This window comes from Anabrus simplex, chromosome 5 (genome assembly GCF_040414725.1).
Source record: "Anabrus simplex isolate iqAnaSimp1 chromosome 5, ASM4041472v1, whole genome shotgun sequence".
NCBI lineage: Eukaryota > Metazoa > Arthropoda > Insecta > Orthoptera > Tettigoniidae > Anabrus > Anabrus simplex.
In genome coordinates, this window is record NC_090269.1 from 424,206,887 (window position 1) to 424,224,707 (window position 17,821).

At 43.6% G+C, this 17,821-nt stretch overlaps 1 protein-coding gene across 1 annotated transcript; it reads left to right on the forward strand.

Annotated features, from left to right (window-relative positions):
• Nucleotides 1-11,695: 11,695 nt before the first annotated feature.
• LOC137501023 (cuticle protein 19-like) lies at nucleotides 11,696-17,463 on the forward strand. The gene is made up of 3 exons (XM_068227871.1): nucleotides 11,696-11,710; nucleotides 16,767-16,958; nucleotides 17,044-17,463. The coding sequence occupies exons 1-3, from the start codon at nucleotides 11,696-11,698 to the stop codon at nucleotides 17,461-17,463; spliced, it is 627 nt and encodes a 208-aa protein (XP_068083972.1).
• The last annotated feature ends 358 nt before the right edge of the window (nucleotides 17,464-17,821 follow it).

Consider the following 17,821-nt stretch of genomic DNA (forward strand, 5'->3'; position numbering starts at 1 on the left):
TCTTTTATTGGTGGTTAAAGAAAACCCCTACACAAGATGAAGAAGAAACACATCATTGGTGGAAAATTAATTTAAGAAATTCGGGATTGGCTAAATTCAAAACAAGGGGAAAGAAAGGGTTAATATTGCCAACTTCAACAATGACTGAAGGAAATTTAGCAAAGAACAAACTTTTGAAATTAAATTTTCTCCAAAAAAACAGTTCTTTCACTCCGCACTAGGGTGCACTATTGTTGATCTTCAGTAGTCTCCTCTAGAAGAGAAAGTTCACACTTCTTACTACAAGCAAAACAAAAATACGTCGAAAATGACACAGTTCAAAAACTCCAAAATTTCCAGGTAGTGACATCTTCTGAGAAAGTAGAAAATTAATACCGTAGATAAAGTTCAGACTTCCTCCAGCAGAGGAGTTTCAACTGGCGCAAATTTTAAATAAGCGGTGTGGAGGTGTACCGCCCGGTACAGACCTCCCCCCCCCCCCAAAGGTTCCTCCAGGGGTGACACATGAAATTTGTTTGAAAACAAGGTCCAAGTTATGATGTGGATATGAAGATTGATTGCAGAAGCATTTATCGAAATGGCTGAAATTTAGTTTGATTCAGTTTCAAAATTTCTTGTAGTAACAGCGGAAGTACTGTCTTAATGTTTGTAGAAGGTTGAATTGAGAAGGAAAACTTTAGTTTTAAAGTTGAGGAAAAATTTTCTAAGTCCACCAGATATTGTTGTTGAATTCTCAGGTATAGTAATTGCTGATAGTAATTGTCCATGTAGTTAATTAAATTGGATGGCCTGACCGGCCGCTGCAGCTTGTGTCCAAAGGAGGCCGCTCGGACCCCTCAAGTACCCTGAGATACCGCTCGCCCGCACTATGAGAGGAGTAGAGGTGTTGAAGCACGCCGCGCCCGCGGTGAACATATACAGGCTACGGGCCAGTAGCAGGTCGTGCGCCGCACATCAGCCTTGGCCGGGAGGAGGGCTCCGGCTCGCCGTACACTGGTCGACCTCGCTGGAAGAGAGGGGGCCCTTCCTCTATTCCAGTAGCGGTACAGCGCCGCGCGGCTGCAGGGGCACTGAAACATTAAAGCTAGGCGGCAGAATTTTGTTGGACCATCATCATTTTTTTGAGGGCACCGGCTTTGTGGAGAGGTTGAGGGGCCAGCGGCGTGCAGAAATTCATTTCAGATGCGAGCCACTGTGTGTAGTGGAGCAGGAGACGGGAGCGTGGTAATGGCCGTAGCAAGGATAGGATGGCGGTTTAACCGTGCGGGGAAGGTTTACAAAAACTTACATATGAAACAAAATATTATAGAAGAGGCAGAATGCCTTAAAAGTGAAAACTCAAAAAAATATAACCTTCATATTCCTTTCACGATTATATGAAGCAAGTTAACCCAGAAATTACACCGGTTTCACCTGTGACAGGTGAACCCTAAATATCCTATCGGTGGCTGGATTGCTTAATAATAATGTGACCGGCGTAAGGAAATCTAGAATGATACACGGCCCATGAAATCTGGGGGCAAGCTTGCCCGCGGGAACAAAATTCTTGACCATCACCTGGTCACCTACCTTCAAATGGGTGGGTCTCCGTCCACGATCATATCTTTCCCTAACCTTTTCATGAGAGACTTTAAGATTGGCTTTAGCCTTCTTCCAAAGATCTTTAATATTATCCGGATCTATTGTCTCGGGTAGAATGTCACTCAGGGACCAGAGGTTACAGAGCGGCGTGTTGGGAACAAACTTGAACATCAAAGAGGCTGGAGTAAATTTATGTGATTCATGAACCGCCGAATTCAAAGCAAAAGGTAACCAATGCAGGGATGTGTCCCACCTGGAATGATCTTCATGATGATAGGCAATAAGCGCGGACCTGAGATTACGATTAACCCGTTCAGCCAGAGATGGTTGAGGGTAATAAGCAGAAGTAGTTACATGAGAGATGGACAAGTCAAAACAGAATTTACGAAAAAGATTTGATGTGAACGCCTTAGCATTATCAGACACAATATATTGGCACGGACCAAAAGAAGCAAAAATAGATTTTAGGCAAGTAATGGTGGACTGAGCGGTAGCCAGCTTAGTCGGAAATAACCAGGAAAATCTAGTAAAGCCATCTACGCATACAAAGATAAACTTGTTAGCATTTCCCTTAGACTGGGGGAAGGGTCCTACATAATCAATATACAGGCGTTCCATGGGGTGCGACGCTTGATGTGAAGACAAAGGCCTACCTTGGTGGACATGGTGGGTTTACTGAGCAAACAAGATTTACAAGCTTTTACAAGTTCACGGATTTCACCGTCCATACCTTTCCAGATGAACATTTCACGAATCTTCTCACGAGTTTTAAAGATACCAAGATGCCCTCCTAATGGGGTCTCATGATAATACTTGAAGATCATAGGTACAAGAACAGCTGGAACGACAACTTTCATCATCTTATCATGCCTCGAAGGGCAACATAGAACACCATTCCTCAGAACATAAGGGACAACATGTTCCCCAGAAGAAAGGGTTTCCATTATCGGAGCCAGCGTCGGATCTTCACGTTGGTATTTCTCGATATCCCTAAAAAGCACGGGGGCATCTGTTAAGATGGCTTTAACACCAGATAGTATGGACTCGGGAGGTGATGAACTGTCGACCGGTTCGTGGGTCTCGACGTCGTTGGAAAACATTCGACTGAGTCCATCAGCAACAACATTTTCGGTGCCTCGGATATGCCTGACATCGAATTGGAAGGCAGAAATACGGATGGCCCAACGGGCTATGCGGCCAGTACGACGCGGCCTACCTAAAACCCAGCTTAAGGCTTGATTATCTGTCTCCAGGTCGAATTTGACATGTTCCAGATAGAGACGGAACTTTTCTAAGGCAAATAAGACTGCCAAACATTCGAGCTCATAGATAGAATACTTGGCTTCTTGAGCCGACAAGGTCCTAGATGCATAGGCGATGGGTCGCCTCCCTAGTTCATCTTGAAGAAGGACTGCAGCTACTGCTGACGACGACGCGTCGGTTTGGACAATGAATTTCTTTGAGAAATCAGGCATAGCAAGGACAGGGGCATTACAGAGAGCTAATTTAAGATCTTCAAAAGCGGCTTGTTGAGAAGGTCCCCACTCGAATTTGATGCCTTTCCTACGAAGAAGGTTCAAGGGCGCCGCTCTATTAGCAAAGTTAGGAATGAACTTCCTGAAGAAATTCACCATTCCAATAAACCTGGCGATACCTTTGATGTCCTTAGGGGGTTTAAAATCACGGATGGCCTGTGTTCTCGAATGATCGACTGCAACACCATCATGTGACACAATATGCCCTAGGAATGACATAGAGGGCTTAGCAAAGGCAACCTTGGACAACTTGACAGTTAACCCAGCCTTACGAAGGCGATCGAGAACTTCTCGCAGATGATCTAGATGTTCTTCAAAAGTCTCTGAAAATACGACGACATCATCCAAGTAGTGGTACAAGTACTCAAATTTGATGTCGGAGAAGATCCTATCTAGCAGCCTAGTGAGTACAGCTGCTCCCGTGGAGAGCCCGAAAGGCACGCGGTTTTATTCGTATAAATTCCAGTCCGTTGCAAACGCTGTAAGATGTTTAGACTCTTCGGCTAAAGGAATTTGATTGTAGGCTTGATTCAAGTCCAAGATGGTGAAGAAATTGGCCTTACGGAACCATGAAAAACAAGAATGAAGGTCGGGAAGGGGCACAGATTGTAACACCACCTTCCGATTGAGAGCCCTATAATCAATGACAGGCCTGAAGCCCCCCTGGGGTTTCGGGACTAGAAAAATAGGCGACGAATACGCCGACTTAGAGGGCCTAATAATACCATCCTTCAACATCTGATCGATGATTTCTTTCAGAGCCTTCATTTTAGGTGGAGATAGCCTATAAGGTGGAAAACGGACAGGAATCGAATCCGTGACCTCAATTTTGTATTCGATAAGGTCAGTAACACCAAGAGTATCAGAGAACACCTCTGGAAACGACTGACACAACTTACGAATACTATCAGCCTGCTCCTCAGGTAGATGTCTAAGGTCTAACAACATCTCATCCTGGGTAGGCGAAATAGATGAACATGATACAGAATTACACTTTAACAAGGGAATTTTACAATTGGACGCAAATTTGAATGTGCACGACCTACTCTGAAGATCGAGCACAAGACCAGTGTAGGAAATGAAGTCAGCTCCCAATATAATGGGGCAAGACAAGTGCTTGGCCACAAACAATTTGATTTTCCATGTAAATTTAAAAATACGAATTTTGACCTGTAAAGAACCTAGAATTTCTAACGGGGATGAATTAGCCGAAACATATTGAACAGGAGATGAATCATAGTCAGGTAGTTTACAAACAGATTTCAATTTTGCATACCATTCGGCCGAAATAATAGAACAAACACTGCCTGAATCTAATAGAGCTGTTATAGGCTCGTTATTTACCTCAATTTTGAGAAAGGGGACCGGTGCGGGGGTATCCGCCGCAATCCTAAGACACTCTTTAGAGCATTCAAAAGATGAATTTGAAGACTGATCGTTCCCTGAATTTTCGACCTGTTTACCAGGGGCTGAGCCTCGGGAAGAAGGATTAGTCGACTCAGCCGAAGCCACTAGTCATTTTTTATTATTGGCATTGGTGGAATTTACACCAGAAGTTGAGCAGGAGGGGGTGCTATTTGAATTTGGGCAATTCTTGGCGATATGTAAGAAAGCCCTACATTTAAAACCGCCTTGTGATGAACCAGCTCCATTATTTGCCCTACTAAATTTGACCAATGGACACTTGTTCCGCAGATGGTCAGGCGACCCGCAAGCGTAACATTTACGAGGAGTGACTGATCGGCGAGGTTGAGGCCGAGTATTACTAAAGGAAGGTGGGGGTTCTTTCGCGACACGCAAGGAATCGGCGTATCTAACCCCTTCCGCTGAAACGGCCAATGCTTCAAGTTCCGAGAAGGTTTGCGGGCACGCCGCGAAACACAAATATGACCTATAGGATGGTGAAGATAGATAGATAGATAAGAAATGGGTGAGCCCTGTTTTCGCAGAGCTCCACACGTAGGTCTATGAAGACCCTTTGTGCCCCTTGAATGGGTTTGCCTAGTCCAGACCTAGTGCTCCTATAAAGGATACCAGTGTCCGGATTTTGGCGTTCCTGATGTCCTCCAGGCTCACAAAATGTGAGCCCAGGTATCGATGTCTAGTGCCTGCAAAAGCCTCGCACTGACATAACACATGCGCGGAAGTCTCCTCCTCCTTACCGCATCTTCTACACATCGGATCCTGGGTGATTTTCATGATGTGTAGGTGTCTCTGTAAGGTATTGTGGCCTGTTAACAGTCCAACTACCATTCTCATTCTGGTCCTATTCAAATTCATTAGGACCTTTTTATAGCTTTGACTAGGCCCTTTGATAAGTTCACGTGCCTGTCTTGCTATGGTTAACCTCTTCCAAATATCTAGGTGAGACTGGTTTATCCATTGGGATATTGCCAGTCTCACACTTCGGAGTGACACTCCCAGGAAGGGCTCTGGTCCTGTGAAGGAACCCATTGAGCCCTGTTTCGCTAGTTTGTCAGCTTCTTCATTTCCACTGATTCCTGTGTGCCCAGGAACCCATAATAAGGTAACTGAGCTAAGCTCACACAGCTGATCTAACATCCTTTGGCATTCCCAAACCAGTTTTGATGTTGTTTTAACTGCACATAGTGCTTTTAACGCTGCCTGGCTATCACTACATATAGTGATGTGTCTTCTGTGTCCAGGCATTTTCCATATATTTAAGGCACAGGCTAGTATTGCGTATACTTCAGCCTGGAAAACAGTAGCATATTTACCCATAGGAAGGGAGAGCCTTGTCTTAGGCCCCCAGACCCCGGCGCCTGTGCCCGCCTCCGTCCGCGAGCCATCTGTGTACCATGTACAGCCCCCAGACTTAAGACGGGCCCCAGCGTCCGCGGCCCACTCCTCCCTTGTGGGTATCACCACTGTGAATTTATAATTCAAATTAAAGCTAGGCTTCATCAGATCCCCGATCATCATTGTCATAGGGCAAGTCTGGTGAAGCCTTGTAAGAATAGAGGCATGACCTCTATTCGGGTTTTTGAAGGACCATCCTCCGAGTGACCAAAGGCGATAGGCACTCATTCCCGCTATTACCTTAACATATAAATGTAAGGGGGGAAAACCTAGGATGGCCTCCATTGCACATAATGGTGTAGTATCCAGTGCCCCTGTTATTCCTAGACACGCAAGTCTTTGGACACTGTTTAACTTGGTGCTCACAGTTTTACTCTCTGAGCCTGGCCACCAGACTATAGATGCATAGGTGATCGTGGGCCGTACAATGGAGATATAGAGCCACTGGACCACCCTAGGTCTTAGGCCCCAAGTCTTCCCGACGACCCTGCGACAGGCCCACATAATCTTGCGAGCCTTATCCACCTTATGATCTATATGTTTCTTCCAACTCAGTCTTGCCTCAAGGATTACCCCTAGGTACTTAACCGAGGTTGTCTTAACTAATTTTTTTCCGAATAGGAAAGGCTCTGACAGTCCGTCTAGCCTCCTCCTCCTGGTATAGGATGGTGAAATTCCTTCTACAATAGCCTGTACAATCTGGTCTTCAGGAAAATGACGAGCAAACACCCTAGTATAGAATTTAATATCTTGGATAAAGTCTGCCAAGTTTTCATCCAATCGCTGTACACGATAATAGTACTTCTGAATAAGGGAGGACCTGGCCCTAGCCGGGATGAAGTTAGCTAGCAAGTGGGCGTGGAAATCCTCAATAGATGATTGCTCGGCAATGGCTCTTACTATTTTGTCAGAGAGAATGCCAATTGCATAGGGATAGATAATTTGCAAAATTTGACATGGAGAAAGAGAAAACACAAGGGCATGATCCTGAAATTCAACTAAAAATCTTAAAAAGGAAATTACTTCACTGGTGGTATTAACGGAAAACTTAGAGATACATCTGAGCAACATTGCCAATTGATGAGGCAAACTGCTGAACCCGGGTGACATAGTAGGTAAAGGTTTCAGTGGCAAGGAACTTAATTCAGAACGTACATTATTTAATGAGTTACGGCGTTCAGACTCGTCCAATGGCGCAGAGGTTGTTTGAGCAGCGATGGTTTTCCTATTTACTTCTCCCTTAGGAGGCTCTTCCTCGCTACCTACATTCACTGTGGTGGGTAGATCGCTTTTGGGAGGAACCTCCCCAGTTAACAATTGAGTGACCTTGCTAGAAAATTCAGAAATATTTTCAAGCAGCGTACTAGCTTCCTTCTTCTGAGCGTCATTCAACTTTAGAGACAACAGATCGTTAACTCTATTTGAAAAATGAAACAGCCTGGCTTGCACACGCTTAATTTGATTAGGAGAAGGATCATTTTCATCAAAAAAAACTAACTACAGATGCTAGCCCAGTAATATTCTCGACGATCGTGGAAAGAGAGTCGTCAATTTCTTTCTCTCCCCATGTGGGGATGGAAATGGGCAAATCAAGGGACTCTCTAAGCTTATTTGTGTCTACTGCAACCGTGCCTCCAGATTGCACATTTCTGATAGTTAACTCATAGATCAACTCCTCTTTGCGCAAATAGTTCAGATGGAGAACATCGCGAGGGCCGGGCATGATGACAGAACAATTTTGAAAAAATCAGAAAATTCCAGCAACTGAGAAAATTGTTAGAGTTTGAATCAAAGCAATGTTTAGCCGTCAAAAGGGGCTAAATTGAGACCCATTCAACCACGCTCTGCTACCACTTGGTACCGTGTTTTTGTGGTAGTTAGAGGTGAAAGAAGGTGCGGGGTGGTGAACAGGTCTCAAGCTACGAAAGTAAAATTAATTTAAAATTTAACAAGGTTATATTTTCTTTTCAAACTCAGAAATAACAAGAATGGCAGGTACAGAGTAGCAAGGCAACAAAGAGCAACAATAATATTTACAGGTTTTGGGTTTCGGGCCCCGAACTTCCAATTCTCGAGCAGTTAGCCCGAATTTACATGTACATAAGGTTTAGCAAAGGGGCAGAAAACCCCAATCATGCCCAGGAGCACTTGCTCCGAATTACACAGTAATACCTCCTAGAGGCACGCAGAAACAAATTGCAAAAGAGCGATCCGCTCTCAAAGTTTTAAGCCTATCACAAGGCCACACCTAACTCTACTTTCAAGCTGTCCTCTAAGGACGTAAGCACAGGGGTAAAATATCCAACCTACTGAGGTCTATTAAGCGATAAAAGGATAATTACATGACCTCTAAAATAACAATTTGAGAGGAGGCGATCTGCACTCCTAATGTATTTGTTTCTAAACCTAATTTGGCTCTAGGCCACTGATGCAAGGGCTAATCCCATACTAAAGAGGTGACTTTAGAAAGAAACAAATTTACATAATGTAAAGGAAAAATAGGTTGAGAAAATAAGTTCACCTCAAAACAATATGAGTGGGAGCTCGAGAGGGTTAAGCACTCTCTATCCCAATATGTAGTTTAAAAGATAGAATAGATACAAGTTTCTTTACATTTTAAGGAAGGTTACATAATGGAAAAACTTCGGACCCGCCCCGAGAGTTAAACTGCTGAGCAAGCAAGAAAAGAAGTAATTAATCGGCCATTACCTGGTTGTTGACTGCCGCCGAAGAAAGAGGCGCTTCCCGCCCCCTGCTATGTACTTTACACACGAAAAGATGGAACAGAAGTGGCGCAGAGACCCTAAAATCAGCAGTTTATATACTCTAGCGGAAAGTTCGAGGCGTTTTAGGAAGGAAAACACCCGCCCACAATCTTTTATTGGTGGTTAAAGAAAACCCCTACACAAGATGAAGAAGAAACACATCATTGGTGGAAAATTAATTTAAGAAATTCGGGATTGGCTAAATTCAAAACAAGGGGAAAGAAAGGGTTAATATTGCCAACTTCAACAATGACTGAAGGAAATTTAGCAAAGAACAAACTTTTGAAATTAAATTTTCTCCAAAAAACAGTTCTTTCACTCCGCACTAGGGTGCACTATTGTTGATCTTCAGTAGTGTCCTCTAGAAGAGAAAGTTCACACTTCTTACTACAAGCAAAACAAAAATACGTCGAAAATGACACAGTTCAAAAACTCCAAAATTTCCAGGTAGTGACATCTTCTGAGAAAGTAGAAAATTAATACCGTAGATAAAGTTCAGACTTCCTCCAGCAGAGGAGTTTCAACTGGCGCAAATTTTAAATAAGCGGCGTGGAGGTGTACCGCCCGGTACAATTATTATTATTATTATTATTATTATTATTATTATTATTATTATTATTATTATTATTATTATTATTATTATTATTATTATCATCATCATCAGCTGTTTACCCTCCAGGGTCGGTTTTTCCCTCGGACTCAGCGAGGGATCCCACCTCTACCGCCTCAAGGGCAGTGTCCTGGAGCTTCAGACTCTTGGTCGGGGGATACAACTGGGGAGAATGACTAGTACCTCGCCCAGGCGGCCTCACCTGCTATGCTGAACAGGGGCCTTGCGGGTGGGATGGGAAGTTTGGAAGGGATAGACAAGGAAGTGGGAAGGAAACGGCCGTGGCCTTAAGTTAGGTACCATCTCGGCATTTGCCTGGAGGAGAAGTGGGAAACTACGGAAAACCACTTCCAGGATGGCTGAGGTGGGAATGGAACCCACCTCTACTCAGTTGACCTCCCGAGGCTGAGTGGACCCCGTTCCAGCCCTCGTACCTTTTTTCAAATTTCGTGGCAGAGCTGGGAATCGAACCCGGACCTCCGGAGGTGGCAGCTAATCACGCTAACCACTACACCACAGAGGCGGACATTATTATTATTATTATTATTACTATTATTATTATTATTATTATTATTATCATCATCATCATCATCATCTGTTTACCCTCCAGTTTCGGCTTTTCCCGCGGACACAGCGAGGGATCCCACCTCTACCGCCTCAAGGGCAGTGTCCTGGAACTTCAGACTTTTGGTCGGGGGATACAACTGGGGAGTATGACCAGTACCTCGCCCAGGCGGCCTCACCTGCTATGCTGAACAGGGGCCTTGTGGAGGGATGGGAAGATTGGAAGGGATAGGCAAGGAAGAGGGAAGGAAGCGGCCGTGGCCTTAAGTTAGGTACCATCCCGGCATTCGCCTGGAGGAGAAGTGGGAAACCACGGAAAACCACTTCCAGGATGGCTGAGGTGGGAATCGAACCCACCTCTACTCAGTTGACCTCCCGAGGCTGAGTGGACCCCGTTCCAGCCCTCGTACCACTTTTCAAATTTCGTGGCAGAGCTGGGAATCGAACCCGGACCTCCGGGGGTGGCAGCTAATCACGCTAACCACTACACCACAGAGGCTACATTATTATTATTATTATTATTATTATTATTATTATTATTATTATTATTGTATTATGGCAGAGGACCTCTTGGTGTCTGTGGATCACAGTTTGGAAATAGCCGACTTAGGCGATGGGGACCGTAAGTACCCTCCCGTCTTACGATCAGCACTTAGGCTGTGCTGCGGCCACTGCCACCTCCGAAAGTGAAAATCTTATTTCTTACATTTTTCGACTTTCTGAATCGAACCCACGTCATTGAGGTTGACCAGAGAATGCCTTTCTGCCTCGGCCCGGCAATCCCTTTAGAAACAGATGTTAACTCTTAAAAACAAGACGAGCCATAAAATGATATCCTGTGTGACAAATTATATTTGCAAAATATTTGTTGGTACAGCGGTTTGTCCTGTAGGAAGAATGATTGTGGAATCAAGAGCCATATTAGGAGATATTATGGGAATTCTGCCATGCTATGGAACACGTTTTAGCCAGGCTGAATGACTCAGACGGTTTAGGCGCTGGCCTTTTGACCTCAACGTGGCAGGTTCGACCCTGACTATGTTCGGTGGTATTTGAAGATGCTCAAATGCGTCAAGGGGCTGCCTGGCCGAGGCGGTAAATGCGTGCTCGGTTCGCCAGGAAGGACGTGGGTTCGAATCCCCGTCAGGAAGTCGAAAAACTTAAGAAACGAGATTTCCACTTCCGGAGGTGCACATGGCCCTGAGGTTCACTCAGCCTACACCAAAAATGAGTACCAGGTTAATTCCAAGGGGCAAACGCGGCCGGGCGTAGAACTAACCACTCTACCCTATCAAGTGCCGAGGTTACGGACAGTGGAAGCCTTTACCTTCCACCCCTCCAAGGGCCTTCATGGCCTGTACGGAGATTGCTTTGCTTTGCTTTGCTTTTTGCAAATCCGTCAGCAGCCTCGTGTCGGTAGATTTACTGGCACGTAAATGAACTCCCAAATTCCGGCACCTCGGCATTTGCAAAGACCATAAAAGTAGTCAGTGGGATGTAAGGCAAATACTATTATTAACATATTCTTCTCCTCATGCAGTCGGAAGCGTTCTTGTTGTTTTTGTTGTTGTTGTCGTGTGATGTTTGTTTTAATGGGAATACGGTGGGATTATCTGCTCTAGTCAAAAGGAACACTTGATAAAGGTCAGATACCAAAAGCATGCATTTTTTTATCGTCAGGTACTTGCCGGTTCCAAGGCGAAAACAGCGACCCTAGTAGGTGTGCATTATGTCACTCCATTATCTAACTCGCGGTGCAGTATATATAAGAGTTAGAGTGACCTGGTAGGTATCACAGACTTGTAAGCTCACACAGCAACATGAGACAGCTCCTGGTGAGTACAACAACAGTGTTTCCTTTACAAATTCTAGTTTTATTTTTATGCAGTTAAATGCACCGTTTCTTTCAACATTATGTATATGAATAATTGATCAGAGTCAATGATATTTATTTTAGTGATAAACGTCTCTCAGTGTTGGAAACAACAGTAATTTACAGAGCTCGATAGCTGCAGTCGCTTAAGTGCGGCCAGTATCCAGTATTCGGGAGATAGTAGGTTCGAACCCCACTGTCGGCAGCCCTGAAAATGGTTTTCCGTGGTTTCCCATTTTCACACCAGGCAAATGCTGGGGCTGTACCTTAATTAAGGCCACGGCCGCTTCCTTACCACTCCTAATTCTTTCCTGTCCCATCGTCGCCATAAGACGTATCTGTGTCGGTGCGACGTAAAGCAACTAGAAAAAAAAAACAAAAAAACAGTAATTTAAAAGTAAGTTCTTTTTGTGGCTCAGTGGTATAGTGCCAGCTCGCGGATCCAACTGTCTTGAGTCAACTCAGCCAAACGAATTCGAAATTTTGGAGGATGAAAAACAATTCATTCGACATTCCATGTCGGATGATTTCGGGGTGTAAAATATTTCTGGTGACACATTTGGCGTTTACCCGACGAAATTAATTAAAACCATAGATTTCCCAATAAAATTCCATTCCCCATTCACCTAGTGGAATAGAATGGAACGTCTAAATTGAAATGGAAGCATCCTAAATGGCGTGGAATGAAAATGCCCCCTCATGGTAATTTATAAGTAGTGTGCTTCCGCAGCTCAGGCTGCACCTCGCCGACCTGCCATCGCTGGGTGCCGTGGTCCAATTCCCGGTCACTCCAGGTGAGATTTGTGCTGGACAAAGTAGAGCCGGGACAGGTTTATCTCCGGGTACTCCGGTTTTCTCTATCATTTTCATTCCTAAAACACTCTCTACTATCAATTAGTCATTAATCATTGCCCCAGAGGAGTGCGACAGGTTTCGGCAGCCGGCACCATTTTTCTCCTGGCCACTAGTTGGGGACTTCATACATTCCATTCCTGACGTGGTGGAACAAGCTGTGTATTTTTTTTTTTTTTTTGAGAGAACGTTAACACCAGATATGGCTGCAGTTCTGTACTCAGTCCTTGCGCAAAAATCTAATGCCGGGCTGAGTGGCTCAGACGGTTGAGGCGCTGGCCTTCTGACTCCAACTTGGCAGGTTTGATTCTGGATTACTCCGGTGGTATTTGAAGGTGCTCAAATACGTCTGCCTCGTGTGCGTAGATTTACTGGCATGTAAAGGTACCCATGCGAGACAAAATTCGGTCTCCGGCCTCCCCGAAAATCGTCAAAAAAATTGAGTGGGACGTAAAGCCAATAACATTATTATTACTACAAAAGTCTAAAAAAACTACCACCAAAATATTACATCCATTAAACAAGTCGTATGTTGCTTCGACAAAGAAGTATATTTTAGATGTTTGGAACAATTTAGTCATCTGTACCTCACAAATAAGGTAGTATAATAAATACTTATTTCCAATTTTGACCATCAAGTATATATCGTAGTTTGCTTTCTTAAATCTAGATTAAACAAAGTTAAGAAAGGTAATTACTGAACTAAATCTTTTCCTTAAAATGAGCAACATTTTACACATTTATTTACTATTAATTAGTCTCTCACAAACTGGAACGAGTTTCTTACTGCAAGCGATTCGAAGCACTGATATTCAGGTGTTCATGTCCATCTCGATGTCTTGTTTATTTTCATGACAGAAAACAACTGTTCACACAGGTACGTAGGGCCAAATAACCATAGCAGATTATGCACACTCGAAAACGTTCCATAAGGAATCCTTCGTAGAACTGTACTGTAGTAGATTTGGCCTTTAATCGTATTTTACTTTTATCTCTCACTAGCAAATGTACCCGTGCTTCGCTACGGTATTTTACATTGTATACGGATATCGAAGTAAATTACTGTACATGAAGAGAATAAGAATTTCTAAATTGCATGTCTCTTGGCGTTAATCCGAGAAAAAGCATAGGGAGGTCCGCAGACGTTGTTTCCAATGTAAAGTGCGAGTTGCGGAGTTATGATGATAACGACAGCTCCACTTGTCTACCGCAATTAACTATGCGTAACGTCAGTCACATTTTGATGGGTAAATTTGTTTATAATCGGGGGCACCCTTGCAAGGGATACTTATACCTAATGATAAAGAGAATTAGGTAAAACAGTTTTGGAAAAACTGCACGCTCCCTTGCCTTCTGCTAGTCAAATCAAGAAGGGAATTATTCATTACAACGGTACACAGGTGTTGGAGGAGGACCCCATTTCCTACTGCCAGTTAAAGTCGGTGTGGGAAGTACTGATTACAACAGCAGACGCCCTCCTGCTGACAGTCACTATTGATTTGTAAAGTATTAATTACAATGTCAGACACACCCCTTCCAGATCTACAAATCGACTTAAATGAATAAATGTAGATCAGCATACGGAAGTATATGCATGTTCACCTTCATTTACAGAATAACTGCTGCTAAACGGTGCATCATATCGAAAAACTGACTGTACTAAAAGACGCCTCTGGCCTCATTTACCGATCTAAATGGCTGGTCCTATGATATTTCCTCGTATCTAATCTATTTAAAGGTAAAATTGTTTTAGAAACGTTGAATAGGGTGAAATTTGTGTACGGTTTTCACACAATGAATTACTTTTCAAATACTTCTGCGACAGCTTCAAACATAGAATTTGGCTCACATTTGGCTACTGGGTGGGCCAATATTCGTGTAGAATTTGATGATCCCATCTTTCCTATAAGTGAATCAAACCATCAATTATACGTGTACAAAGTACAAAATTTAGGTAAATCCAGAAATAAAGCCAAAATTAACGTATAAGGGATAGAGATACGACAAAATTCATAGGAGCAAAGTTGTAGATCACTCCAAATTGAACCGAGCTTGTGCCATCCGTTTTGTGATACGACTTACCGTTTAGCCACCAAATACGGCGAAAGGAAGGTCTGCACCGCCATTAAAATTGCCTCCATATTTCGATATTTTTCGGGGGTAATAAATAAAATTTTTAAACATCTCGTAAATTTTCCGTCAGTTACAGACAAAAAGCTATAATTTTGCCAAATTTCTATTTTCCAACTCGTCCGGGAGATTGTGCTGCCATCTTGATATGGGGAGGGGGTAAAAAATTAGGACATTCAAGAAACTTTTAAGCCCTTGAAACCTATAGGTTATCGTTTTGGATAAATATCACCGACTGCGTTCTTATGCAGATTCGAAACAGCGTGTCCCCCTCAGTGAATTTTTAGAATTGTAGATTTTTCTAGGGTTCCTGAAGTCATCAGCTTGCCCGGTAAAAGGTTTTAAGATTCTAAGATGCCTAGAATGGTCTCATTAACTCACGTCTGTTTTCATTTTCATGCCTTAATTTATATATATATAGTAGAGTACATACAGATCGCGCCAAACTGACTACAATTTATTAATATGGATTATATTTCACCCCCTTCCCTAGTGGTTCTAGGGGCGTCTTACTCCCACAGTACGCTTTCCAGATAGTAAGTCATACTTGAAAGTCATACTGGAACATACACACGTCCATTATCTCGGTCATGTTTGGCAATTTATTTTTCCACCCTTTCTCACCCCCTATGCCAAAGGGCGGCTGAAGTTGGACTTTAAAAATCCGAAATGTTACTATTCATCTCAGCGACCCAGAAAACTATGGATTCGGAAGTATATTCGATAATTACTATATCACTCCCACCTCCCCCTCCCTAAAGAGGGCTAAACTTTGAGTTTTAAAAAATCGTGAGTGTTACTATTCATCTCAGCGACCCCGAAAACTATGGATTCAACACTATTTTCGATTATTTTTATATCTCAATCCCCCTCGCCCCCACCACGAAGGGGGCTGAACTGTAAAAAAAATCCGGAGTGTCACTATTCATCTCAGCGACCCCGAAAAGAATGGATTCGACACTACTTTCGATGATTTTTATATCTCAGCCCCTTCCCCCCCGCCCGCCCTTAAGTGTTCCTGGGGTGTCCTACCCCCACGTGGTTTGTCTCCTGATACTAAAAATTCGAAGTGTACAATTCACCTCGACGACCCCAAAAGCTGCGTGTTCGACTCTATGTTCGATTAATTTTATATATCACTCCTCCATCGCCCCCATCACGAAGAGGGCTGAACTTGGGCATTAATAAATTCTGGAGTGTTGCTATTCATTTCAGCGAGCCCGAAATGTATGGATACGACACTACTTTCGATGATATTTTTATCTCACCCCCTCGCCGCACCCCGCGCCTAAGCGTTCTTGGGGTGTTCTACCCCCACGTGGTTTGTCACCTCATACTAAAAATCCGAAAAGTACAAATCACCTCGGCGACCCCGAAAACTATGTATTCGACACTATCTTCGATTAATTTTATATATCACTCCCCCCTCGCCCCCAACCCCAAAGTAGGGTGAACTAGGATTTATAAAATATCCGGAGTCTCACAATTCACCTCGACGACCCCGAAAACTATGTATTCGACACTCATTTCGTTTAAATTTAAATATCACACCCCCCTCGCCCGCCACCCAAAGGGGACCTGAACTTTGACTTTTAAAAAATCGGGAGTGTTATTATTAATCTCAGCGACCACGAAAACTGTGGATTCGACACATTTTTTTATTATTTTTATATATTCACCCCCTGACTCCCACCCCTAAGGGAGCTACGGATAGCTTACCCCCTCAGTGCTCGTCTCCAGATACTAAGTCATAAGTGTACCAAGTTTGGTTGAAATTGCTCCAGTGGTTTAGGAGGAGATGTGTCATTTACACACACACATACATCCATTTTTGTATATATAGATTAATGTCTGAAGTCAATCAGCCCGCACTGCAAAAGACACGAACATGCGCGCACCGCATGTGTTTGCACTCACTTACCTATCTTAAAATTTGTCATTTGGAACATAAAATACTCATCCTTACATTAGGTTTGTGTGCATTTGATTATATTGCTTTTCAAACATTCATAGGAGGTTCCTGTTCTTTATTTTAGGTACTATCTGCCGTCGCTACGCTCGCCGTCGTCGTCTCCGCACAGTACGGTCATTCTGGAGGGAATAACTACGGTGGAGGTCACGCTGAGTCCTTCATCCACTTCGTAGGCCCTGTCATAGGACACGCTCAGCCCATCCACGGAGTGGTCAAGGACAAACATGGACATGAGGAGCACATCGTCGACTATGTGGTGAGTTGTTATAACATTGGTGTTCTGCTTTATAAAATTACTCCACCGATATAAAGTCTTAACAAGGTTTGTTTTGTATGACCAGGCCTATCCTCACTACGAATACAAGTACGGCGTAGCTGACCACCACACCGGAGACTTCCACGGTCAGCAGGAGTCTCGGGACGGACACAAGGTGGTGGGAGAGTACAGTCTCAAGGAGAAGAGTGGTAATGTGAGGACCGTCAAGTACGTGGCTGATAAGGACGGCTTCCGTGCCGAGGTGCACAACAGTCACCACAACACTCATCCTCAAGGATACAGCAGTCAGGGAGGCCATGGATACGGCAGCTTGGGAGCTAGCAGCGGCTACAGTCAGGGAGGCCTTGGATACGGCAGCTCTGGAGCTAGCAGCGGCTACACTCAGGGAGGCCTTGGATACGGCAGCTCTGGAGCTAGCAGCGGCTACAGTCAGGGAGGCCTTCAGAGTTACGGCGTTTCAGGATACAGTCTTGGAGGTTACTAATTCTATGGACAGACCACTCACTCTCTTTCATCTCAACACGACTAATCACAACCACATTCATCACTGTCAGACTTTCATTAATGTCTCCATTCATAAAATGCGACTCATATTTTAAGTGTTCATAAGACCGTTCAATGTGATTTCTCATTTTAAAGTTATATTTTACTTTATGTGTTTTGTTAATTGTTAGCAATTGATATATTTTATTTTGTTGATTATCTTCTGTGCGAAATAAAGTCGAGCGTTTTATAGCAACTTCTGTTCTTTTATTTGTTCCTAAATTACCACGTGTTTTCTTCTTTTCCTCACTATATCCCACTGATATTTGGTTCTCCCTCCTCTACCTTGAGATGCAGCT